Source organism: Scyliorhinus torazame, chromosome 15 (assembly GCF_047496885.1).
Source record: "Scyliorhinus torazame isolate Kashiwa2021f chromosome 15, sScyTor2.1, whole genome shotgun sequence".
NCBI lineage: Eukaryota > Metazoa > Chordata > Chondrichthyes > Carcharhiniformes > Scyliorhinidae > Scyliorhinus > Scyliorhinus torazame.
The window spans coordinates 126,510,856-126,537,906 of NC_092721.1; the positions used below are offsets into that span (position 1 = coordinate 126,510,856).

Below are 27,051 nucleotides of genomic sequence, written 5' to 3' on the forward strand. Positions count from 1 at the left end.
GTTTGGATACGTAATTTTATATACTGAGGGGCTTACTTTATCAGAAATCGAGTAGGGTCCTGCAAATTTGGGGGAGAGGAATGAACTCGGATTGTATAGGGAGACCATCGCCTGCTGTCCGACTGTATATTCTACCGGGTGTACTATTTTAACAAAGCAGGCCTTACTCTGCTTTTTCCTAGCACCTAGTCGAACAGCTGCAGCGAGCTGTGCTGCTTTAATATTTTCCATTACTTGTTGGACTGCTTTTTCGTGGGTAAGTGCGGTGACTGTGGGGCTGGCCAAATCAAGTCCAAATAAGTACTCTGTACCCTTCATGGGTCATCCGGTCATGAGGGTGTGGGGGGTGTAGCATGTTGAACTCGACACCGTGTTTCTAATACACATCAGTGCAAATGGGAGAACTGTGTCCCATGTCGTGTTGTGCTGTTGCACCATTTGTAAATATTTGTTGAGTTAGAATTTTTGCTGTTTTTTAGCCATGTTTGTCCTGGAAGGAAATGCTTCCACCCATTTTGTGAAGGCATCGATCACTACCAACACATATTTAAAATCATTTCTGCAGGGGGGGAAGGGGACCAATGTAATCTAGTTGTAAGTTCGTCCATGGGCCATTAACAGGGCGGGTGTGTATTGGCTGACCTTTCTTTGCGTATCTGTCTGGGTTGTTCTGAGTGCAAATTAAACAGTTTTCAATGTAATGGGTGACATCTGTTTTAAATCGGGCCACCAGCAGAGAGGTCTTAGGTGGGCAAGGGTGGTTTCTATCCCTTGATGTCCGTGTCCGTCATGAAATTGACAAATAATCTGGTTCCTGTCCTGGGTGGGGACCACATAAATACCGTTTTTTAATATAATTCCGTCCTGAATTGATAGTATCTTTGAATTTGTCGTAGGGTGCTGGGTAATCACCTTTTAAAATTTCCTTAAGCGTGTCGTCTGCTTTTTGCACCTGTGCTAAATCTTGAATATTGGTCTGAGACCTGGACTGCGTGTACTGGGGCACTCTCGGGGGCGGGGGGGGGGGGTTGCCAAAAGTGACCATGTCGTGATCCAGCTTTTGCTAGGGTGTCTGCTTTTACGTTACCGGGTGGGGAGGAATGATGATGGCTTCTAACCTTTATGATGCCATATTTGCGATCTTTAGCTTCTTTGAAAATGTGCTTTAGTAATGGCGCTGAGGGTAGTGGTTTACCATCGGCGGATATAAATCCTCTAGATTCCCACAGGGGCAGGAATTCCGTCAAACTGTTGCAGACATATAGACTGTCCGAATATATATCTGCGTGGGTCAGGAATGAATTTGGATGGCGCACAATGTATGCGATGGCTGCTAAGTCGGCTGTCTGCAAACCTAAATGTCCTGGTAACTTTAATGATATCTCCTCTAATGCGCGTCTTCTACATATGTGCCACATTCTTTTCCCATTATCAATGGTGGAGGAGCCATCTACATAAATTGTTAGAGAATTATCTGTGGGCTGGGTTCTCTGTGGTCTGATGCCTGCTTTTTTCGGTAACTATTTAGGAATAAAGGGTCCTGTGTTGTGCCTGGCTGCAATGATTTCACACTCTGGTTCCTGCATACTGTAAATTATCTGCCAAAAACCTGTGTGTCTTTATCCTTTTCACTGTGATGTCGCATCCTTGTAGGAGTAGGATCCAGCGCGCTGCTCTAATTTGGCGAACTGTACCGTCCTTCAGCCTACCGTCTTAACAGTAGCTGTGTTGATTTTTAAGGGGGTGGCGGCCGGGGGGGATCTGTCGATCTCCAGCGTGGTTAAGCGGAAAGCTCCCGCAGCCGGTTCCTCTTTGCAGGATTCCGATGCGGTGACCTAGAAAAGTTGAAGCAGAAAGAGGGGGGAGGGTGGGGCAGTGGCTGGAGCCAGACTGAGGGAGAAAACTGAGAGGAATGCAAAAGCTCCCTCCCTCACTCCAGACAGGGGGATGGATATAAACAGCACGGGGAGGGGCTAACACCCCAACTCACATAAATCGGTTCAATTTTATTTAAACCTCCTTACATTGCAAATTGCCCACATCCATGTTAGAGGGACTGGAGTTTATCCCAGTGTTAAGGGGGAGGGGATCCGAGTGCTAGGGGAGGGGATCCGAGTGCTTGGGGGGGGGGGGGCAATTGGGGGGGGAGGGGGCTATTGGGGGAGGGGGGTTATTGGGGGGAGGGAGGGGGGTTATTGGGGGGGAGGGGGGTTATTGGGGGGGAGGGAGGGGGGCTATTGGGGGAGGGGGGCTATGGGGAGGGAGGTTATGGGAGGGAGGGGGGCTATGAGGAGGGAGGGGGGCTATGAGGGGGGAGGGGGGCTATGAGGGGGGAGGGGGGCTATGAGGGGAGGGAGGTTATGGGGGGAGGGAGGTTATGGGGGGGAGGGTGGCTATGAGGGGGAGGGGGCTATGAGGGGAGGGGGGCTATGAGAGGGGAGGGGGGCTATGAGGGGGGAGGGGGGCTATGAGGGGGAGGGGGGCTATGAGGGGGAGGGGGCTATGGGGGAGGGGGGCTATGGGGGAGAGGGGCTGGGGGGGAGGGGGCTATGGGGGGTCCAGTGTTATGGGGCGTTCCCAGTGTTAAAGATGGGATCCCAATGTTGAGGGAATCCCAGTGTTAAGGGGGGGGGGAAGAGGGTCCCAGTGTTCAGGGGGAGGGGGTTCTGTGTTCAGGGGGGGGGGGCTGTGTTCAGGGGGAGGGGGTTCTGTGTTCAGGGGGGGGGGCTGTGTTCAGGGGGGGTCTGTATAAAAAAAAAAAAAAAAAAAAAAAAAAAAAAAAAACAGTAGCTGTGTTGGGGTGTGCTTGGTCAAAATGGTTACGGGGTTGAGTCCTGTTATGTACGCGAAGTACTGAACAGCCCAAAAAACTGCGAGCAAGTGCTTTTCGTAAGCTTAAAATCTTTGCTCTACTGGATCTAAAACTCATGAGGCATAGGCTATGGGTCCTAAACAATCGTGCCTTTCCTGGAGAAGTACGGCCGAAAGGGTTCGGTCGGTGGTCGCTAGCTCTATTGCGTATGGGGAGTGTGGGTCTGGTCCCTGCAAAGCGGAGCTGTACCTAGGGCGCGTTTTAGTGCATCGATGGCACCCATGTGCTGTGGAAGCCATTTCCATGGGGCCTGTTTCTTAAGGAGCTCGGAAAGCTGGGCTGCCTTTGTGGCGAAACCGTCTATATGGTTCCTGCAATAACCAACCAGTCCTAAAAATGACCGGAGTGCTGTAACATTATGGGGCAAGGACAATTTAACAATTGAATCAATACATTTTTGCTCTATCTCACGTTTACCATGCGTTATAACTTCGTAAATAAATGACCTTTTCTTGGAGAATTTGGGGTTGATTTTACATCCAATTTCTTTTAGGAGGCCTAATAGTTCGGAAAGAAGCGAAATGTGCTCTTCTTTGGTGTCAGTCTGTAAGAGCAAGTCGTCCACATACTGAATGAGGCATTCGGGTTGGGAAAATTTCTATCCATTCGCCAAATGTCTGTGAAAAATGGAGGGGGAGTTGTGGAAACCTTGTGGAAGGCGTGTCCACGTGTATTGCTGTCCCTGGAAGGTGAACGCTAATTTATACTGGCAATTTTATCCAATGGAATGGATCAAAAGCCATTGCTAATGTCCAGAACCGTAAAATATTTTGATTGAAGTCCCTGCTTGGTCTCCCCACTCGTGACAACGGTGGGGGTTGCTAACAGAGTTACTGTATTGAGTTCTCTGTAGTCGATGGTCAGTCTCCATGAACTATCTGGTTTTCTTATGGGCCAAATCGGGCATTGTTTGTTGAGGCTACGGGCCGAATATACACCTTGATCCAATAAACTTTGAATTACCGTAGCTATTTCCCCCTCGGCTTGCTGTGGTAAACCGTATTGTTTCTGGGGCTTAGAATTGGGATCTGTAATGGTGACCATTCCTGGAATTTTACCGCAATCGTGCTTGTGCTGGGCAAAAGATGCTTTGTGTTTCTTTCAGACTTCCCTAATTGTTTTGTCCGTGGTAATGGTTAGTGGATCAAACCAGTAATCTCCCACTGAGCTAATCCTGTGTTCGTAGTCTCCTACTGTGAGTGTGGCGGGGGCTCGTGCTGCTCTAGCCATTTTCCCCACACACTTATTCACGGGGTCAAAAGAAAGGTTGTGTAAGCTCATGAAATCTATCCCCAAGATGTGCTCTGCTGTCTGGGGTAAATCTACTAAAACGACTGAGTGCTTGGTTCTAATGTTACCGATCTGAATATCCACATGGGCCGTAATGTGTCCCTGCTGGAGGTGTCCTGTAAATCCACTAAGAGTGATGGTGCCTGTAGTGGGCCATATATCTCGCTGGTACATCGTGGAGGAGTTTAACCTGGTTCGGGACCCTCCTGTGTCCCAAAGGAACTCCTAGGGGTGTCCCCAGACTGTGCCTGTGACCACCGGTATTCCGGACTTGTCCCAGAGTGTGTCGCAGACCCAAGTTGGGGAGTCCGAACACCGTCAATCGGTGCCATTTATGGCCAAATTATCTGAATGGGCGCTAACGCTGTGGATAGGCCTGGCATTGTTCCTATGTGGGGCATTTGCGTGCTGATTCCATTGCTGGTTTTGGGGGGCATTGCATGCTCGGATGTAATGTCCCTTCTGTCCACAATTATAGCATCCCTGTGCTTTATGGTGCTGTGTGTCATTTCTACCTTCAGTTACCCATGCGGGGTCTTGATGTGTCCTTACTGGGTTCATGTTTGCTTCTACCGTCTCCTGCTTTGCCTTTTTATGTAGGGATTGTTCCAAGCTCTGGAGAGTTTCTTCAGAACCCACACTTCATTGTGTGTGGTGTCTGAGGGCTCATTATTTGCACATGCTTTTTGTCCTGCATTTTTGGCGTGGGAGACTAAAATACGGGTCCATTTGGCTGTATTGTCTGCAGTTAAATGGGCGCGGGCTAAATCTCCAAACACTGCTGTGAAGTGTATCCAGAGGCATCCAGCAAATGCTATTTGATGCTCTCCTTTCTTCTGTCTATATCGGTTGAGTCTTCTACGGGATCTCCTCTATTATAGCCAATTGCATCTAGGATAGCTGTCTTCATATCCTGGAGGCTACCTCCTCCTACATTTTGTGGGTCGGGAAGGGCTGAACTAACGGATGGGTCAAGGCTCATTACTATGAGTTTCACTTGCTCCTGTTCGTCCAGACCGTACATGACTGTCTGTTGTCTATCTCGCTCAAAGAAATGGTGTGGGTCTGATGTGGGTTGAAAGGTTCCTATTTTATCATGGGCATCCCTTAACTGGGTGATGGTTAGTGGGGTGGTGTACACAAAATCGGGTTGGTCTTCTGTCGGTACTCTGCACTGCGTGGTGACTGGATTCATAGGGCTGTGTGCTGCCTGTGCAGTCGGTGGTGCGAGTGCTTTCCTTTTCGAGGCCTGGGGGGGGCTCTATTCTGAATTTCTGTTCCGTTTACGTATCGATGGGCAGTTTCATGAAGTTCCTGCCAATTGGGGCCATCTTCCTGGTCTAAATTTGGTCCAAAGGTGTCTCTGAAACCATTTTGCACTGAGAGCAGTGACTAACCGTGAAATTTGCTGCCTGTATTTGGCGTGGTCTACCGAACTCTGCCTTTGTTCTGTTGTGGAACTGTGGTGTGCTCGTCGGGCTGCCTTTAAGTCCTCTCATTGCTTCTTTAATTGCTCTACTTGGTGTTCCGTTTCTTCCCTTACCAAAACTGCGCGTTGCGTGTCTTGGTAGGCCTTATCATATTGTGTCTGAAAGCTGCTTAGGTGAGCTAGACAAGATTGGTGTGCGCGTTTGACATCAGCCATCTCCTTGTCCTTCGCTGCTAGTTGCTCTCTGAGTTGCTCATTTACTTTTTCGCATTCACTAACGTTTCCCTCACTACTCTTCTCTTTCTCTACAAGCTGTCTGCGGAGCGTCCTCACAACCTCCTCTGTGCCTCGCAATTGTGCCAAACAGGACACGATTGCCATCGGCTTACGAACTTTATCTAAACTCTTTATGGATCTCGGTCAGGTTATCCCACCAAGTTTGTCCTATACGACCAGGACCTATCTCTTCATTTGCACAAATCCCAGACCATAGGGGCCATCCTTTCCCCTTTAGGTACTTCCTAATTTCCTTTACCCATATGGGACACTGCTCTGCTCTATTGGTCGCTGCGACCTAGGGTTCCTGTGGGTACATAAGTCGTTCCATTGCCATTTCTACGATTGTCTTTTCCTACCATAATCTCTGTATCTCTACAGTAATCTCTGTAACTCTACCGTGAATTTGGGACAGGAGGGAATAAAGCGATGATGCAAACAGCGGGTATGGCTTAAGCTATTTTCCGGTTCACACAACTCCCGTAAGTTTTACGCAACAAAATCTAACGAGTTTACCTTGTATCCCTGTTAGTACACATGCTAATTACTGCACACTTCCGAATCTTGGAGGTTTGTTCGATACTGGTCTTACACTTGTGGTTTCTTTCACTTTTCCAATTGGGTTTCTAATTCAAACGTTTTGTGGGTTCTCTCGGAGTGACAAAATCACTTCTGGGTCGAGTCCCACCAGAGTCGCCAATAATGTTGCTATATTTACTCGCTATAAATATGGCAGTCAAGAAGGTTGCTGTTCTTTTGTCTAGATATTGATATTATATTGCTTTCAGAGTCGGCAGGTATCAAATGATACCACCACAAGATTCAACCGGATATCGATCAAGACCCAACAACCGGTTAGTTAATTCAAGTTAAATAATACGTTATTTACACACAAGATTAACTTATACATGCAACATAAACACTACGAGCTAAACTACACCTCACACTATGACAACCTGTACTTAACTTCAGGCACCCGGCTTAGGTCAGAGGAACAGTGGCCTTTGTTCGAATCAGGATCTGCTGGGTCTGGAGAAGTAATGGCGGTTCAGCTAGGCTCATCCGTCTGGTAGCGAGCATTGAACTTGGACTTGCTTCTGGTCGTGGTGCTACAGTTGGAGATAGACGTTGCCGGAGCGCCAGGTCCAAAAGAGACGAACACATGGCAGTGCCCCGCTTTATCCTTGGGGGTTTCGCGCTCTTTTGGGCGGTCCTAGGTTTGGACCCAATAATTCGGCAGACTTCGATCACTGCTTTCGATCTGAGCCAATAAAGGGGCGGGTGCCTTGATGGCTGGACGTGTCCGAAATGGTCATTGACCTTGCTGTTTATACTTCCTGAGTAAAGGGAGTGGCGTCGATGTGTCTGGAATTGTATTGGATACCTGAGTACCAGTCCTTTGTCTTAGGGAAATTGGTCATTAGAATGCAAATCGGCTGGGGGTTTCAATACTGTCTGGTTCTCTGCTTACAAATATACATTTAGGCTCTGAGCCTGCCTGAATCTTTTATTGGCCATATTTCCGTTGAGTCTTTGCAAATGTCCATGTTTCTTTGTAAGTGGTCATCCCAGATGGCTACACTATGTAAATAATTGAAAGATTAAGGGCAGAATTCTCCAATCTGGGACCAAGTCCCATGGCAATGGTGGGAACGGAGGCTGTTTTCTGCCATGGAGGCCAGCAGGAAACCACGCCATATCTTCCAGCCCTAACCTAATTAATTGTGCACCAGGGGATTTAGTGCCATATTCTCTGGTGGGGTGGGCATGATGGCGCGGGTCCCACCTAAATATTTGGGTGCGATATTGCAAAGACTTAATATCACTGACCCGCCATTGAAGAAAGAAGATGGAACTCCTGAAAAAGATGGATCTCTCTGATGGACCTCCTTGATGACACGGAAGCTGAAAGATCCACCTGTAGATGCTCCCTCCACCACAGCTGTGGGCTGCTGGTGGCCCCCATCACGAACTCTGGAAGAAGCTTCAAGCATTGTTCAAAGCCAGCATTCGGAATGCTGTGGTGGTGGGCAGAAGCAGCAGAGCTTGTGTTTGGAATGCCATTGGCCGGCAGTGTGGGTGGGGACGCAGCAGAGCCTAGTTTCAGAGAGCGACTGGGAAGCCACGGTTCAACAGGCCAGTGGGGGTGACTAGGGTGGAGTAGCAGTGTCAGCCTGGGGCAGAAGCCTTTTTATTCCCCCTCCTGGAGACTTGGAAACTGGCTGCAGATGAAAGATGTGTCAAAATTGGAAATTCCCTAAGTCACTGAAATGGTTTCTGCGCTGTGCATTATTTATTGATTTTTTGAGTTAAAATAGAATGAGATAAAAGTATGGAAAGACTTCTGATCTCCAGCAAAAAGACATATAGAATTATTCGCTGCATTCAAAAAAAGACATTAAAAATTTTTTGTTATTTAGTGAGATGTTATACTGTTATTAGTTTTAAAGTGCAAGCTGTTACAATACTTGTCTGTTGCAAAAAAGGGAAAAAGCTCCAGACATCAATCTTTCTTGAACAATGCAACATGAGCATATTGAGAATCAAAGATGCCATTATTGTAAAATGTTTATTTACCAAAGTACTTTTAGGAAATAGGCTCAGAACAAACTTTTTTTTAGGTTAATTCGTATTCTTAAAACCAAGTTGTCAGCTTGTCGCTGCTGCTAATTATGTTTTATGTTTATCATGAATTCTTGATTGAATCAAGTTGGAATGAGAGTTCTTGTGAAATAGGTTCAAACAGGCTTTGACACAGTACAACTAGTTATCCAGAAAGGTGCAGAGAAACCTGGGTCTTGACTGATTATAGTGGGTCGGTGCCAGTTCTCTGTCATGGCGGCCACCCAGGAAGGGGCTTGTGAGGCCCAGAAGAACTTGGTATTGTTGTAAGGCTGTTGGAAAAATCAGGCTGCTTAGTGAACAAGTTGGGGATGAGGAAAGAGAGGGTTGGGAAAAGGGCCATGTGCGAGAGTGTATGGTGAGTCTGATTACAATGTATGAGTGGGACGTTGCTAAGTCTTGTGTCACTATGGAATATGGAGAGTTTGTGAAACCTACATGAGTATATTAAATATTTTTACTAAGTACTTTAAAAAAAATACTTTCATTTATATGATGTATTATGTACACTGATGTGTTGTGGGTGTTCTGGATCCGTGGAACACATACAGGCCACCAACACTTAAAATAGTGCAACACAATTTTATTAAGTTAGAAACTGTTGAACATACTTTCACTGTGGGTTAACACGATCTTAGATTAAGCTAAAGACCTATGCCTGTCCGAACCAGTCTATGCACTCGGCACATGGTGAGGACCTGTGTTGTAAGCTCTCCTTGTAGGAGGCTGCATCCCGAATGAGCGGGAATTCTGATGCCCCCTTGCTTTATAGTGAGTGTGCTCTAACTGGTCATTGGCTGCGGTGTTGTGTGTGTTGATTGGTCTTGCTGTGTGTCCATCAGTGTGTGTGTGTAGCTGCACCATGATATACTGGTGTATATCATGACATACACCAACTTTAATTATATACTGAATGTTACAACTTTATTCCTGTATATTATTTTTGCTGGTGTAGTAGCTAGCCCCTTTTAAGGGACATTCTCTGAGGGAGGGTCTTGTGACCTGCTAATCCATTCTGGGACGGGTGTTGGGAATTCACTGGGACATGTTGGGACTTGTCCGGGCAGTTGGACCCTAGAACTGAGTATGGAAAGACCGTTTTAAGGCATTCTGTAAATAGTTGTGATCATTGTAACTGGTGGAGCCAATTCTTGAAGTTAATACAACTGGCATCTGAGATCATGTTAATTTTCAAATGTTTAGTATCATTTTTCCTGGAACATTGGCTTCACTGGCAAGGCCAGCACTTGATACTCATCACAAATTGCCCTTAGAAGGTGGTGATAAGTTAAAATGGGATTACATTAGAAAATATTTTATGAAGCACTGCTTTGCTTTGCTGTGCATGTACATGATCCAATATGTTCTTTGAATAGTATGGACTTCAGCGTGTAGACCATGCACTATTTGATTTGATTTGACTTGATTTATTGTCACATGTACCGAAGTACAGCAGCCGAGGGAACGTACACAGTACGTACATAGTAGACAAAAGAATAATCAACAGAGAACATTGCCAAATGGTACATCGACAAACAGTGATAGATTACAGTGCGGAACAAGGGGCCAAACAAAGCAAATACATGAGCAAGAGCAGCATATGGCGTCGTGAATAGTGTTCTTACAGGGAACAGATCAGTCCGAGGGGGAGTCATTGAGGAGTCTTGCAGCTGTGGGGAAGAAGCTGTTCCTATGTCTGGATGTGCGAGTCTTCAGACTTCTGTACCTTCTGCCTGATGGAAGGGTCTGGAAGAAGGCAATGCCTGGATGGGAGGGATCTCTGATAATGCTGTCTGCCTTCCTGAGGCAGCGGGAGGTGTATACCGAATCGTATACAGAATCAATGTGGGGGTGGCAAGCTTGTGTGATGCGTTGGGCTGAGTTCACCACACTCTACAGTTTCGTGCGATCTTGGACCGAGCAGTTGCCATACCAGGCTGTGATGCAGCCGGATAGGATGCTCTCTATCGCACATCTGTAGAAGTTTGTGAGAGTCGATGCAAACGTGCCAAATTTCTTCAGCTTCCATAGGAAGTAGAGGCATTGTTGGGCTTTCTTGACTGTTGCATCAACGTGAGTGGACCAGGACAGACTGTTGGTGATGGTGACCCCCAGGAACTTAAAGCTATCGCCATCTCCATTTCGGAGCCATTGATGCAGACGGGAGTGTGTGTCGTGCTACGCTTCCTGAAGTCGATGATCAGTTCCTTGGTCTTTCCAACATTTAGAGAGAGGTTGTTTTCGGTACATCATGCAACCAAATGATTTATCTCCCTCCTGTAGTCTGATTCGTAGTTGTTTGACGGCCCACCACAGTTGTATCATCCGCAAACTTGTAGATTGAGTTGGAGTTAAATCTTGCCACACAGTCATGTGTGTGTATAGGGAGTACAGTAGATCAAATGCCACCAGCATCAAATGCTGAGGTCACTTTGTTGATTTGTTACAAATGCATCGGCCCACAGACCCAATGGTAATCAAAGGTAAACAAAGGAGAGAAAACCAAAATTTGTACCCACATGAAGTCAAATTATTTAATCTTTGAAGTGCCTCAGAAGCATTTGCATTCACTACAGATCGTAACAAGTGTGACAATTCTGTTTCACAGATTTTCAGAACCTGACTTTGACTACTAAAATGTGTGTCCAGTCAGTCATGGGCGGCACAGTGATTAGCACTGCTGCATCACAGCGCCAGCGACCCGGGTGCAATACTGGCCTCGGGTGACTGTGTGGAGTTTGCACATTCTACCTGTGTGTGCGTGGGTTTCCTCGGGTGCTCCAGTCTCCTCCCACAGTCCAAAGATGTACAGGTTAGGTGGATTGGCCATGATAAAATTGCCGCTCAGTGTCCAAAGGTGTTAAAGTGACGTGGGATTATGGGGATAGGGATGGGAGTGGGCTGAGGTAGGGTGCTCTTTCAGAGGGTTGGTGCAGGCCCGACAGGCCAAATGGCCTCCTTCTGCACTGTAGGAATTTATCCCTGGTTTAGTGAGGGAAGATGGGAACCTTCAAATAAGATTTGCTGAGATCCACTGGCCTGAAGTTTACGTTTGGGGTATGCCTGAAGTCAGTGCGGGTGGGAGTGGATGTGAATTCCTGTTCCAGCCCAAGGACCATTGTTAATGTGTTATTATGCATGATTGTCAATTTCCATCCATCCAGTGTGGAAACGTGCCCTGTGATTGGTTGAGAGTTGCCAGGAGGGTGGGAAGAGTGCAGGCAACAAAAAATGGAAGGGTGCACACTGGAGCTTTCATTGGTTCAGCTGCTACGCAGCAATGTGAGGGAGCTGCGGATGTGTTTAAAAAAATATATATATATCTATGGAAAAACTATGCCAGAAGTGTCCAGGTAGCACAATCATACCCCTTTTATTTGAGCCCTGAATTTCATCCAGTCCTGGATCAAGGTTGCAGCGAAAACGGAAAGGCCACCTGACTAATTGGCCCATCCGCAACCGTAAAAGCAGATGTGCCACGTAAAAGCAAGTGACTGGAATGTTTAATTTAAATTGGCTCCTTGATTGTTGGCAGGCACACTTCCGACTGTCATGCATGCTGGCCTGCTGACCATGTAAGGGCAAGATGACGCTGGGACATGGCCCGATGTCTTCGCACGCAATTTTACATGCTTCCAGGTCGGATGTGTGCGCACCCGAACTTTATACGTAAAATTCTGGCCACTATATTCTAGGTTTGCGTGTCGAATTGAAGTCATTTTCATCTTGGTAACATGCTACACCATCCTTTAACTCTGGCTACTATATTCTAGGTTTTTTGTATGTCGAATTTAAGTCATTTTCATCTTAGTAAACATGCTGCACCATCTTTTAATTCTGGCCACTATATTCTAGGTTTTTGGCATGTCGAATTTAAGTCATTTTCATTTTATTAAACATGCTACACTATCCTTTAAATATTGTCAAAGAATGAAAACTGAACATTTCTTCCTGAGCCAATCCGCGACATCAGAAGAACTTGGTCCTATTTTATAATGCTGCTTTAAGTTCTTAAAATGTCAAGATGGTGATTAGCACTGCTGCCTCACGATGCCGAGGACCCGGGTTGGATCCTGGCCCCAGGTCACTGATCATGTGGAGATTGTACATTCTCCCCGTGTCTGCATGGGGAGAATATGTACAGGGTAGGTGAATTGGCCACACTAAATTGCCCCTTAATTGGAAAAAAAGAATTGGGTACTCTTAAGTTTATTTTTTTTAAATGTCAAAACTAACAATTCTTTGGCCCTTTTAGCATGGAGCCTCTCAAACACCTCACAGATGTACGCAATTGACAATGATGAACAGATGTTTTGGACTGATATCACTTCACCTTGTCATGTGAGAGTACCTTTAAGAAATTGATGTTTAAGCAATGTACCTTTAAGAAATGGAACTGATCATATTACTGAAGTAATGTCAGAGGGTGGGGGGGAGCTGAGCTTCTGCTTTTTGAGTTTCAGTTTGAGAATGCAGCTGGGAGCGTCTGTGTTTTGCTGTGAGCTGCATGAAGAAACACAGAGCTGATCTGTTGATTTCTGCAATCCAAAGACTATAAATATATTGAATGTAACCTAATGTGCTCCTATTTTTGAAGGTTTGAAGTCTTTTGGATGTTTAAAGGAACAGTTTGAAGGATTATTTAGTGTTGTAGTCTTTTGGGGTTATCTTTGGAGTAATGGGTGTTAAGATATTCAATGTTTGTTTTTAAAAGGTTAACTTGAGTTCATAGAATAAACATTGTTTAGTTTTAAAAACCACTTGTCCATTTCTGCTGTATCACACCTGGAGAGTACGTCGTGTGCTTCCCACACCACAATCTATTAAAGGTTGTGGGTCGGTTGAACTCCATGAAACACTTTGAGGTTCTGTAAACCCGGACCCATGACAACCTGTCTCTGGTAGATTTTTTTCACATCAAGGAGCCGATGTTGCAAATTTAATCAAGTTAATGAACCAGTTTGTTCTTTGAAGTAAATGAAATGAGCAAGTCTTGTTACACACAACCTAAATATTCATAGATGCCTGTTTAATGGAATTTGAATCATATGACCAGATCCACACATAACGTAGAATCATAGAATTTACAGTGCAGAAGGGAGCCATTCAGCCCATCGATCTGCTTTTTGGACACTAAGGGCAATTTAGAATGGTCAATCCACTTTACCTGCACATCTTTGGACTGTGGGAGGAAACCCACGCGCACACGGGGCGAATGTGCAGACTCCACACAGACAGTGACCCAAGCTGGGAATCGAACCTGGGACACTGGAGCTGTGAAGCAACTGTACTACCATGCTGCCCCGATGAACACAATAGATTAGCTCTGCCAGAAACATGTGGTTGAAGTTGGTGCGTTAGATATCTTTATTGTATTAAATTCCAAAGCTGGTTCAAAAAAATATTACGGGGGAGGGGGTGGAATTAACTATGTAATAATTAATCACCGCTTTTGGTACTTATGACCTGTGATCGTGCATTCTGAGTAATCCAAAACTTGCTTTGTCCTAAATATTAGGTGCTCTGGATACATCATCAGGAAAGAAACCTTCTCCTGTGAAGTCACCTATATCTGGTCTGACGTGCAACAAGAGAAAGCACTATAAGAGAATGTTACGTAATCTCTGCAAGGCAAAATTTAACACTGCATGGTAAGGCTGGAGACTTATGAAGGTGTGGTATACCTCAACAGTGGCTTTCATCATCATAATGGTTTTTAGACAATACCATTCATTTAAAAATATTTAATTCTCCCTTGTATTCAACAGTAAAACATGAATGATTTTGAAATTGTAAAGAAAATTGTGCAGTAACATGCTTAGCAATATGAATTGAAGACCAATCATATGGCTAGGTGTATACCATATTAAATAATCACTTTTGAAAAGAAAATGGAATATCTATTCTAATATTAAAAGAATATAGTTTAGACCCAGCAGTTGCAGTGAAATGGGTGAAGAATAAAATGGGTATCTAGAAATCAGTTACTGTAATGTCACTCCCAGGTAATATGTTAGAATATATAATTTGAGAATAGGTTGGTGAGCATGTAGAAAACATGCGTTAGTCAGAGTTTGTTGAGATGATTTAGACATGAGCTTAACAATTCGATTTCATATAATACAAAAACAAAATACCGCTGATGCTGGAAATCGGAAATAAAAACAGAAAATGCTTTGATATGCTCTGTAGGTCAGGCAGCATCTGTGGAGAGGATAAAGAGAACCAGGGGGCTGGTTTAGCACAGTGGGCTAAACAGCTGGCTTGTAATGCAGAACAATGCCAGCGGCGTGGGTTCAATTCCCGTACCGGCCTCCCCGAACATGCGCCGGAATATGGCGACTAGGGGCTTTTCACAGTAACTTCATTGAAGCTTACTTGTGACATAAGCGATTATTATTAGGTTTCAGGTTGGCAATCTCCGTTTACTCTAATATGCTAGTAGGAGATTTGATGAACAGTGAGGAGAAATTTAAAAGACAAGGAAGATAGAGTAAAGCTTTTTGGAAAAGATGGAGATGCTAAAAAAGATTTTAACTTGAACAGGTTTGAAATAATACATATTGGGAACTAAAACAATAGAATGGCTATGCAACAACAATGTGTATTTAAAAAAGTTAAAAGAATTCAGAGTACCCAATTCATTTTTTCCAATTAAGGGCAATTTATCGTGGCCAATGCACCTACCCTGCACATCTTTGGGTTGTGGGGGCGAAACCCACGCAAACATGGGGAGAATGTGCAAACTCCACACAGACAGTGACCCAGGGCCAGGATCGAACCTGGGACCTCGGCGTTGTGAGGCAGTAGTGCTAACCACTGCATCACCATGCTGCCCAACAACATGTATTTGTATTATGGCTTTAACATAATAAAATGTCCTTAATCTTGCCCCCCAAAATTGGACACTGAATGACAAACCATGATATTAGGGCGGATGCCAAATGCTTGGTCAAAAAGGTAGGTTTTAAGGAATCTCTTAAAGGAGAGAAGAAAGATAGAGATGGAGAGAGGTTTAGGGAGCGAATTCTAGAGCTTAGGACCTGGGCAATTGAAAGCATGACCACTAATGGTGGAGCAACAAATAATTGGCATGCTCAAGTAGTGAACTCGCCAACATTGAGGGCATTTAAAAGTTTATTAGATAAACATATGGATGATAATGGCATAGTGTAGGTTAGATGGCTTTTGTTTCGGTGCAACATCGTGGGCCGAAGGGCCTGTACTGCGCTGTATTGTTCTATGTTCAAGGCCAGATTTAGTTGGAGCACTGATGGGCGGGATTCTCCAAAATGTAGGCAGAGTGTTTGCGCCATCGTGAACGCCTTCGAGGTTCACAACGGTGCGAAACGGCCCTTATCCCGACCGATTCAGGGCCCGATAATGGGCTAGGAGCGGCGCCGCGTCATTTACGCGCGCCAGGCCTTGGCGCCGCGAAAAGGCGGCGCTGCATACATGACGCAGCCGGCGCCGCATAACTGGCATCACCCGCGCTTGTGTGGTTGCTGTCCTCTCCGAGTCTGCCCCGCAAGAAGATGTCAGACGGATCTTGCGGGGCTGTGGAAGAAAGGAGGTCCTTCAAAGAGGACGGCCCGACTATCGGTGGGCACCGATCGCGGGCCACACCCCATTTCAGGCCCCCCCTGGTGCAGGATCCCCCCCCCCCCAGCGTTCCCGTGCTGTTCCCGCCGGCAGCGACCAGGTGTGGAGGGCGCCAGGGGGGAACCCGCCGTTTTGGGCTGGCCGCTCGGCCCATCCGGGCCTTAGAATAGCATGGGTGCTGGAGAATCGGTATTTTGGGTGTCTCGGGCGATTCTCCGGCCTGCGCCACGGGGAACTCGACGGGGCCGTTCTCGTCGCTTGGGAGAATCGCGGGAGGACGTCGGACCGACATCGCGGGAAAATTTGGCGACCCAGGCGATTCTCCCAACCGGCGCGGGAGCGGAGAATCGCGCCCATAATCTTTGAAGGCCTGGATGAGATTGCAGAGGTAGACAGAGGGTTTGAAAACACAAGTGTGAATTTTACTTAACTGGGAAACGATGTAGGTCGACAAGCAAGCGGGTGATAGACGCATGGGACTTGGTGTAAGTAAGGACACGGGCAGCAGAGGTTTGATGACTCAATTTTACAGAGGGTAGAATGTGGGAAGCCAGCCAGCAGTACATTGGAATAGTCAAGTTTTGAGAGGTAACAGAGGAATGGATGAATATTTCAACAGCAGATGAACTGAGCCAAGGGTGGAGTCTGATGATGTTATGGAGGTGAAAATTTGTAGTTTGAGTGAATATGTGGTAAGAAGCCCATTTATGGGTCAAATATGGTACCAAGGTTGCGATCAGCCAGATTTACAAGGAGGGAAATGGAGCTGGTAACCAATGGATAGAGTTGGTAACCAATGATAGGGACCAGGAACAACACTCTGAAAAGTTGCGGGGAGGCTGAACAAAGAACCAGGATTTTAGGGTTGTTGATATTGTTATAATGGTCAATATTTCTGGATTGGCAGTTAGGAGCATACGATATGCTCGATATAACAATGATAAATGTTTACAATGCTGTGCTTGAGGCACTGTGAGAAGAGAACATTAAGGTCATAAACTGCATACAGGTAGATTCATCGGGATGATGCTAGGAATTGGAAATTGTAGTTCTGAGGAGAGACTTCAGGTGCTGTATTTGTATCAGATGGAGCAGAGAATGAAATGTTTTTTTTCTGTTTTTTAAAAAAAAAAAAATGATTTTATTGGCATTTTCAATTCTATATACAGTTACATTTTGTGTCCATCATTGTGCAGTACATGCAATATTTTCCTGTCTATTTACATTTTGTCAGCATCTGTCTCGGTGCTCTGCCGTCGTTGCACCCACCCTCCCATTCGCTCAGTGGAAGGTGCCCCCCTGTTTTCCCCCCTTCTCCCCACCACCCTCTTTTCCCTTGTGTTTTCTGCCATGTGTGCCTTGCGGGGGTGGGGGTGTCTTCTGCCCCCCCCCCCCCCCCCCTTTGTGGCGTCCCCTTCATTCCCTTAGGTTCCCCCTTCTTTTCCTCCCTCCCTCCCCCTCCCCTTGGGCTGTGCGATCCTGTTAGTTTCCTTCCAGCTTTTAGTTTTCTTTCTTACTCGTCATTGTTGGCTTCAAACAAGTCTTGGAACAGACCATCAAATTGCCCCCATGTTTTAAGGACTCCTTCCTACGACCCTCGGATGTTGTACTTGATCTTCTCCAAGTGAAGAAATTCCGCTAGGTCTGCCAGCCAGTCTGCAACTACCTCCGAGCAGGATTCTTCGACGTGCAATTAGGGAAGCGAAAGCTAGGGCGTCGGCCCCCTTCCCCATGTGTAGCTCTGGCTGCCCTGATGCCCCGAAGATTGCCACTGTCGGGCAGGAAGAGGTGGAGTTGGCCCTGCTCAGTGCTTCGCTCCAGAGTCCCCAGCCCACTTCTGTCCCCACTTCCGTCTAGCGGTGTTCGAGCCCCGTCTGGTAATTGTCCATACATTTTCTCACAGTTCCCCCCCTTCCTTGTTATCCATATTCATCAGGTCCTCTAATAGTGTGGTCACCGGGGCCCTGGGGTATCCTACTGTGCTTCTAAATGCAATGAAGTAGAAAACCCATTTTGTTGCAAACAAAGTAAACTGTGTCCATTGCATTTCCTGCACTTTCTCACCCCTTCCCCTGCCTACCAGAACCATGACAGCTTTTCCCTTGTTCTTGCTTTCATCAGCCATTCATTGGATCATCCTCCACCATTTGTCAGTTTCAGCATGATGCCACCTTTCCCTTCCCCTACCCTTTTAGCATTCTGAAGGAACCATTCTGCCTGCAACATCCTGATCCACTCTTAAACACTTCTTACCTTCACATGGCACCTATCGATGCAAGCGCAGGAGATGCAACACCTACCCTTTTTATTTCCCCTCTCTCCTCACTATTCAAGGCCCTAAACAGTGCTTCCAGGTGAAACAGCAATTTACATTTGCCTCTTTCAAATCACTATACTGTATTCGGTAGTCACAATACAGTCTGCTCTACATTAGGGAGACTAAACATAGATTGAACGATCACTTTGTTGACTATCTCTATTCAGTCTGCAAACATGACCCCCAAGCTTCCTGTCACTTGTCATCTTTAATTCTCCTCCGCCTTGCCGTCATGCTGACCCCTCTGTCCTCTGCTAGTGAAACTCAACATGAACTCGTGGAACAGCATCTCGTTTTTTGATTTAAGCATTTTTTAACCTTCTGGACTCAACATTGACTTCAGCAATTTCAGACAGTAATTTTATTTCGTTTTTCTTTGTAAGTTTCAGTTTTACGCTCATTCTTCTCTTACTTTTGCTTTTGGGTGGCAGCTGTTCTTCATTCTGCCATTCACACCTCTTCTAGACATCTTTTGTTTCCTTTTCCGTCCCATGAACTCTCATTTTGGCCCTGTACTTCCAATCCTTTTACCGTTTAACCTCTCCTGTCTTCTACTCTATTACAGACCATGCCTTTTGTTCTTTTGCTACTCTACTCTCTCTTGCTGGTTCAAAACCGATTGACTTTCCTACTTTTCCCAGTTCTGAAAAAAGGTCATCACCGTTAAATGTTTCTCTTTTCAGATACTGCCTTCCCCCGCTGAGCATGTGCAGCATTCTGCGTTTTTATACAGCACTTTACTTTTGTGATTAAAATTAGGTTGCTAAGTTGATACCACCCTTGTATTAACTAGAGATATTACTGTAGGATGTAGCCAGGAATGTTGCAAAATTTCAAACAAATGGGCAATCACAGACATGGTTGTGATGTGTACTGCTCGCAGCGGCGTTTCATTACTTATATTGGATGTGATTTTGGAGTTTTGATTCAAACCACAAGATGGTGCTCTATTCAAAAGCCAGTAATTTCTCACCCTTTATTTCTCAGTTAAATTCAAGATTCGCTGAAATACTGAATTGTTACAATAACGAAGGTGGCCGTTTGACCTGTTGTGCCTGCCCCAGCTCTCTCTAGGGGCAGTTTACCTAGTGCCCCTGCCTTCTGCCTGTAGTCCTGTGGTAGGATGCAGCAATGAAGTGTCCACTGCTGTTTAAAAAGAACCCTCCTGGAAACATGCATCGGAACTAGCCCCAGTTCTTCTCCATCACCAAGGGAGGGCAGAATAAATACCAGTCGAAATTAAAACTGAGAGGGCATCTGATTATATATTTGCATTATTTTTTGTGAATTTGCAAGCTGAATGTAAAAACTTGCAGTAGGTTTTTATATAAACAACACAATTTGACCTTGCCTGTGTTCTCTTGATTTGGCTGCATTAGGAGATGGTCATAACACCTCATCACCCCACACCAGCTTGATTTTTACTTCCCATTATCATTTCAAACTTCACAAAACATGATCAAGGCTCTGTATGCTGTTACCTATGTAACAGAGAACTGATCCTCTCCTCGATGTTCCCTCTAGTGTAACTTGCATTCTCTTGCTGTTCCCATGCCATCTTCAGTTCAATATAGTGGCAAAGGAGGAATTTAGGAGGAGCTGAAGGAGAATGTAGGAGAAATAGTGACCATAACTCAGAAAGATTTAAGGTAGTTAGGAAAAGGACAAAGATGGACCGGAATTAAAAGTTCTGAATTGGGGGGAAGATTGATTTTAATATGATAAGACAGAATCTGGCCAAAGCAGACTCTGGGAGCAGCTACTTCTAGGACGAGCCACATCAGAACAATGAGATTAATTCAAAAGCAGATAGAAGAATGACACAGATCTAAAAATCAGGGAGGGGGACTGTGATATAATTGAACAAATTAGCATTGGGAGGGGAGAGGTTTTAGCGGGCTTAAAGTGGATAAATCCCGAGACCCAGATGAGATATATCCTAGGCAGCTGTGGAGTCAAGGGAGGAGATTGCAGGGGCTTTGATGCAAATTTTCAAATCCTCTCTGGCTACAGGAGAGGTGCCAGAGGACTGGAGGGAAGCAGTGTGGTACCAGAAGTCAGGATAACCAGATAATTCCAGGCCAGTGAGTCTAAAATCAGTGGTAGGGAAATTATTGAAAACGTTCTGAGGGAGAGAATTAATTAATCTCCACTTGGAGAGGCAAGGATAGTCAGCATGGATTTGTCGGGGAAATCATGTTCAACAAAATTGATTGAATTTTTCGTCGAGGTGACCAGTTGTGTAGGTGAGGGCAGTGCTGTTGACTCGGTCCCACATGGGAGCTAAGTCGAAAAGTAAAGGATCCAGGACAATTTGGATCCAGAATTGTCTTAGTGGCAGGAGGCAGAGGGTGGTGGTCGAAGGTTGTTTCAGTGTCTGGAAGTCTGTGTCCAGTGGTGTACCGCAGGAATCGGTGCTGGGTCCCTTGCTTTTTGTAGTTTACAGTAATGATCTAGATGTGAAAGTAGGAGATACGGTCAGTAAGTTCGCAGATGGTACAGAATTGGTGGTGCAGTGACTAGTCAGGATGAAAGCCTGAGATTGCAGGACAATATAGATGGGCTGGTCAGATGAGCAGAACAGTGGCAAGAAAATGTGAGGTGATGCATTTTGGGAGGACTTACAAGGCAAGGGTGTACAAAATGAACGGTAGTAGGCTAGGAAATACAGAGGACAAGCAGGACCTTGGGTCACATATCCATAGATCCCTGAAGGTAGCAGGACAGGGAGATAAGTTTGGTTAAGAAAGCATATGGCATACTTGCCTTTATTAGCTAAGGCATAGAACATAAGACAGGGAGGTTCTAAGCTGAATAAAATGCTCATTAGGCCATAGCTAGCGTACTGTGTACAGTTCTGGTCACCACACTATAGAAAGGCTATGATTGCACTAGAAAGGGTGCAGAAGAGATTCACCAGAATGTTGCCGAGGATGGAGCACTTTAGCGATGAGGAGAGGCTGGTTAGGCTGGGGTTATTTTCTGTATAGCAGAGAAGGCTGAGGGGAGATCTGATTGAGGTGTGGAAAATGATTAGGGACATAGATCGGGTAGATAGGAAGAAACTTTTCCCCTTAGAAGGGCCAATAATCAGTGGGCATATTTCCCCTTTAGAAGCGTGAATAATCAGTGGGTATAGATTTAAGATTAAGTGGAAGAATTAGTGGGGTTTTGAGGAAAATATTTTTCACCCAGAGGGTGGTGGGAATCTGGAACTTACTGCCTGAAAGGTGGTAGAGGCAGGAACCTCACAACATTAAGAAGCATTCAGATGAACATTTGAAATACCAGAGCCTACAAGGCCAAGTGTTAGAAAATGGGATTAGAGTAGATAGGTGGATGTCTTGGTAATCGAGGAGAGGAAGGTGCATGCAGGGATTGGACACTCTATCGCGCTGGGGGAAGCAATGGGGTGTATGGTGCAATGCAGTCCAGGAAGGTTCTGGGTTTGGACCGGTTCCTGGCAGAGTTTTATAAAAAGTTTGGCACGGAATCGAGATCCCTACTAGTGGAGATGTATAATGAGTCAGTCGGGAGGGATGGTTCCTGCCGACATTATCTCAGGCTTCAATATTGCTTCTTTTAATAAAGGAGAAGGAGCCAAAGGAATGTGGATCGTACTGCCCAATATCGCTGTTAAATGTGGATACGGAGGTGCTTGCAACACGTATAGAGGACTGTGTGCCAGGATATAGGCGAGGACTAAACGGGGAGCTGTTGAAAGTGATCATGATACCCCCAGGGGGCCTGGAAATGGAGGTGATAGTGCCTATGGATGTGGAGGAAGCATTTGACAGGGTTGAATGGGCGTATTTGTTTGAGTTGTTGGGGTGGTTTGGTTTGGTCAGGGGTTCATAGATTGGGTTAGGTTGGTGTGTAGGGCCCCCATGGTGAGTATTCGGAGGAGCAATGTCAGCTTGAGTATTTTGGTCTGCACTGGAGAATGAGACAGGCGTGTCTGCTGTCTCTGTTGCTTTTCGCTTTGGCGATCGAGTCTCTGGCAATGGCACTCAGAGCCTTGGGGAAGTGGGGGGTATTGTGTTGGGTTGGTTGTGGAGCATTGGGCCTCCTTGTACGCAGATGACCTTTTGTTGTATATTACAAACCCGGTGGAAAGCTTTGATAGGATCTTTGGGATATTGGTAGCATTTGGCTTATTCTCACGGTATAAGCTCAACATGGGGAAAGAGAGAGGTATATCCGGTCACTGTGTGGGTGCAGGGGCGGAAGGGCTTTGAGAATTTGCTGTTGCGGCTGGTCGGGGCGAGTTTCTGATACTTGGGGATATAAGTGGTGCATAGTTTGCAGTCCATGGTGAAGAAATGGAATCAGCTGAGGAGGCATTTTAGTGTGGAAGGGATGTCGGTGCTAACACCGTTGTGTGAGAATCATGTGGATATTGTATATAGGAGATGGAGGGAAGTGGGGCTGGTCAAGGTGAGGGATTTGTATTTGGAGGAAGGATTCGCCAGTCTGGAGGAGCTAAGGGCGAGGGTAGAGCTGCCGACGGGTAGTGAGTTCAGGTATCTGCAGATTAGGGACTTTGTGTGAAAGGTCTGGAGAAGGTTCCCTAGGTTTCCGGGATACACCCTACTGGAGCGACTGCTGCTTCCGGATGTGGAAGGGGAGGGAAGAAATGGAGATATATACAAGTGGCTGGGGAGCAGGGAGGTGAGCGGGTGGTGAAGATCAAGTAAAGATGGTAAGCGGAGTTGGGAGGGGAGATTAGTTGAGGAGTATGGTGTGAGGAGGAGGGTGAAAAAGGGGGAAAATCTGTACAGGCGGTATAGTTGATTGTTGGGAAGTATGTTTCCCGGGGTGTTTATTGACTGTAACCTGCTTTGATACATGCTTCCAATAAAATACATTTTTTTAAAAAGTGGTGCATAGTTGGGTCCAGTTGCACAAGCTAAATTTGGCGAAACTGATGGAGGAGGTGAAGTGGGTTTTAAGAGGTGAGATATTTTGTAGCTGTCGTTAGCTGGAAGGGTCCAGACAATTAAAATGATAGTGCTGCCAAAGTTTCTGTTTGTTTTCCAGAATCTCCTGATTTTTGTGCCTTAGAAACTGAGCTATGGAGTGAGGCCCCTTAGAAGGATAAACTCATCCTCCTCATGTGCGAGACTGAGTCTCATCCAGTTCAAAGTGGTGCATAGGGCATGAATGACAGTCCAGGGTGAGTCGGTTCTTCCAGGAGTAGAGAATTGATGCGGATGCTGTCCGAGGGGTCCGGCGAATCATGTCCATATGTTTTGGGCGTGCTCGAAATTGGAGGAGTTTTGGGAGTCCTTTGAGGGAACTATGTCAAAGCTTCTGGGGGTGAAGGTGGCTCCGAGCCTGTGGTTGGCAATATTTGGAGTTTTGGAAGAACCGGGAGTTCAGATGGGTACAGAGGCTGACGTGTTGGCCGTTTCCACCGTGCCACCAGGTGGGTTTTTACAACAAATGACAATGGTTTCATGGACATCATTAAACTTTTAATTCCAGACTTTTATTGAATTTAAATTTCACCATTGACAGTGGCGGGCTTCAAACCCGGGTCCTCAGAGCATTACCCTGGGTTTCTGGTTTACTCGTCCAGTGACAATACCACTATGCCACCGCCTCCCCGAAATGTCTCTTACGCAGTTTGTCTTTTTCTTTTTCTGAATCTCTGTCTGACATTCAAAATATTTCTGCTCCCTGCATGTGCGCGCAGTCAAATTTTCGTAGCATGGCAAAAGTCAGTGCACCAACGAACACTATTGGATTCCTGACATGCTGCAGTTTTTGAAAAGGAATTGGGAAGCAGCAAGCTGCCGGAAAATGCCGGGTCTTTAATTGAACAAGCAAAAAAGCCAATTGTCAACTTTTTTCAGAAAATATTTTATTGAAGCATTTGTAATTTTCGCAGTTTAACACATTAACATTTCTTAAACAACCGCGTGGGCCGACACATGTAAAGAAAACCAAAAAAAAACACTTCCCAACTGCCCGAGCCCTATTCCCTAACTACCAGTATACCGAGTTCCCTGTCCTTATCTAACACCGCCATGCCTCCTATTTCCTTCCCCCCGGCTTACTGCTGACGATCAATTTTTTTTGAAGAAGTCGATGAACGGTTGCCATCTCTGGGTGAACCCCTGAGTTGATCCTCTGAAGGCGAACTTGATTTTTTCCAGGCTGAGAAACCCACACACCTGACTTTGGGGGCTCCGAGTCCCTCCATCCCAGCAAAATCCGTCTCTGGGCCACCAGGGAGGAGAAGGCCAGGACCACTCCTGGATAAATAATTCCCCAAATCTCTCGATCCCTGCTTGCTGCCACCTCCTGAAGCCCCTATTCAGTCTCCCCGGGACAAACCGGTGATTGTTACAAATCGGAGACCCACACTGACGCCCCCCCAATCCCATGTGCTGCCTCCAATGCCCCCACACCCTTAGGGTTGCCACCACCACAGGGCTTGTAGAGTACCGAGCCGGCGAGAACGGCAGAGGCACCATTAGTAAAGCCTCCAAACTCGTACCCTTGCAGGATGCCGCTTCCACTCGCTCCCAGGCCGACTCCTCCTCCACTCCCCACTTCCTGACCATCGATATGTTGCCCGCCCAGTAATAATTAATAAAGCTCGGGAGGGCCAGGCCTCCCTCTTCGTGACCCCACTACAGCAGCGCCCTCTTTACTCTCGGGGTTTTCTCCGCCCACACACAACCTGTAATCGCCATGTTTATTTTTCTAAAAAAAGCCTTTGGGACAAAAATTGGAAGGCATTGAAAAAAGAAAAGCAGTCTTGGGAGGACTGTCACCTTCACCGTCTGGACCCTTCCCGCTAGCGTCAGCGGGAGCATGTCCCATCTGTGGAAATCCCTTTTCATTTGGACGACCACTTTGCCCAGATTTAACTTGTGGAGCTGCCCCCACTCTTTAGCCCCACTTGAATCTCTATAAAACTCCCGGCCACCACTTTAAAAGGTAACTCCCTCAGTCTCCTTTCCTGCCCCCGTGCCTGGATCACAGACATTTTGCTCTTTCCCATATTCAACTTGTAGCCTGAAAATCGCCCAAATTCTCCTAGTACCTCCATGATTTTGGTCATCCCCCCCCCCCTCCCCCCACTGGGTCTGTAACAGAAAGCAGCAAGTCATCCGCATAGAGAGAAACCCTGTGTTCCACACCACCTCACTACCCCCTGCCACACACTTGTGCTCTAAGGGCCATTGCTAAAGGCTCTATGGCCAGGGCAAGCAGTAATGGGGAGAGCGGGCATCCCTGCCTTGTCCCTATCCGAGATTAAAATATTCCGACTGGGTTCACTTGGTTCTCACATTTGCCACCGGGGCCTGATATAACAGCCGGACCCAGTCCACAAATCCCTGCCTGACCCCAAACCTGCCTGAAATATCCCATAAGTATGCCCACTCCACCCGGTCGAAAGCCTTCTCCGTGTCCATGGCTACTACTATCTCAGCCTCACGCCCCTCAGCTGGCATCATTATAACATTAAGAAGCCGTCTAATATTGGACGTCAGAGCCTGCCCTTCACAAATCCCATCTGATCCTCACCTATTACCTCTGGGATACAGTCCTCTTTTCTGGTGGCCAAGATCTTTGCCAGTAATTTAGCATCTACATTTAAAAGGAAAATTGGTCTGTATGATCCAAGCTCTCCGGGTCCTTGTCTCGCTTCAGGATGAGAGAGATTGATGCCTGTGATAGCGTTGGGGGAAGCACTCCCAACTTCTTGGATTCATTGAAAGCCTTAACTAACAGCGGTCCCACTAACCCCGAAAACTTTTTATAAAATTCCACTGGGAATCCGTCGGGTCCCGGGGCCTTACCTGATTGCATTGCTCCCAATCCATCTATCACTTCACCGAGCCCAATTGGGCCCCCCAGTAATCGGCTGGCCACCCCCCTTGTTTTAAAGTCCAATCCTGACCCATCCCTTTTTCAGTCTAAATTGATCCCCCCAGCTTCAAGTGTGTCTCCTGTAACATGGCCACGTCCACCTTTAACTGTCTCAAGTGTGCGAACACACGGGCCCTCTTGACCGGCCCATTCAGGCCACGAACATTCCACGTAACCAGTTTAGTCAGGGGGTCTTGCCCCCCCCCCCCTGTTGATCAGCCATGACCTTTCCTAGGCCAGCCCTTAGCCCATGGCCCGCACCTTCCCAGATCTGCCCCTCGGCAGCAACCGCCATCTAGTCTCCATTTCCAGCCTCCTGGAAGTCCCTTAATCGTCAGCAGTCTCCTCCCCACCCCGTCACTTTTCAGCTCCCCCCACTTCGCTCCCGTGAACCAGCTTTACCAGCTAGCGTAGCAGGTCATGGCCCTGGCGCCTAGGATTCCACCAGCTGCTGGATCTTTACCACCCAACTCTTAACAAAGGTTTTCAAAACAATAGCACGAAGCACAGAAAGCAAACACACCATCCACTTAAGGTCTAGGCTCAACGGCCCACCCCTCCCCCTTTACAACATCTTATCAATCCCATCACCTTCAAACAGAGCCCCAAACAATGGAAGTGAAAACAAACAGGATAAATGGAAAGACAGAAAGAAGTCTTAGGGGCAGCACGGTAGCCTTGTGGATAGCACAATTGCTTCACAGCTCCAGGGTCCCAGGTTCGATTCCAGCTTGGGTCACTGTCTGTGCGGAGTCT

The 27,051-nt window shown here is 46.4% G+C and overlaps 1 protein-coding gene across 3 annotated transcripts in view; it reads left to right on the top strand.

Annotated features, from left to right (window-relative positions):
• The window catches only part of LOC140391804 (coiled-coil domain-containing protein 138-like), a 183,847-nt gene that overhangs the window by 40,195 nt on the left and 116,601 nt on the right, over positions 1-27,051 (top strand). For all 3 annotated transcript variants that reach the window (XM_072476701.1, XM_072476703.1, XM_072476702.1), the window contains exon 3: positions 14,008-14,140. In XM_072476701.1, the coding sequence (XP_072332802.1) occupies positions 14,008-14,140 (133 nt within the window). The remainder of the gene's footprint in view (positions 1-14,007; positions 14,141-27,051) is intronic.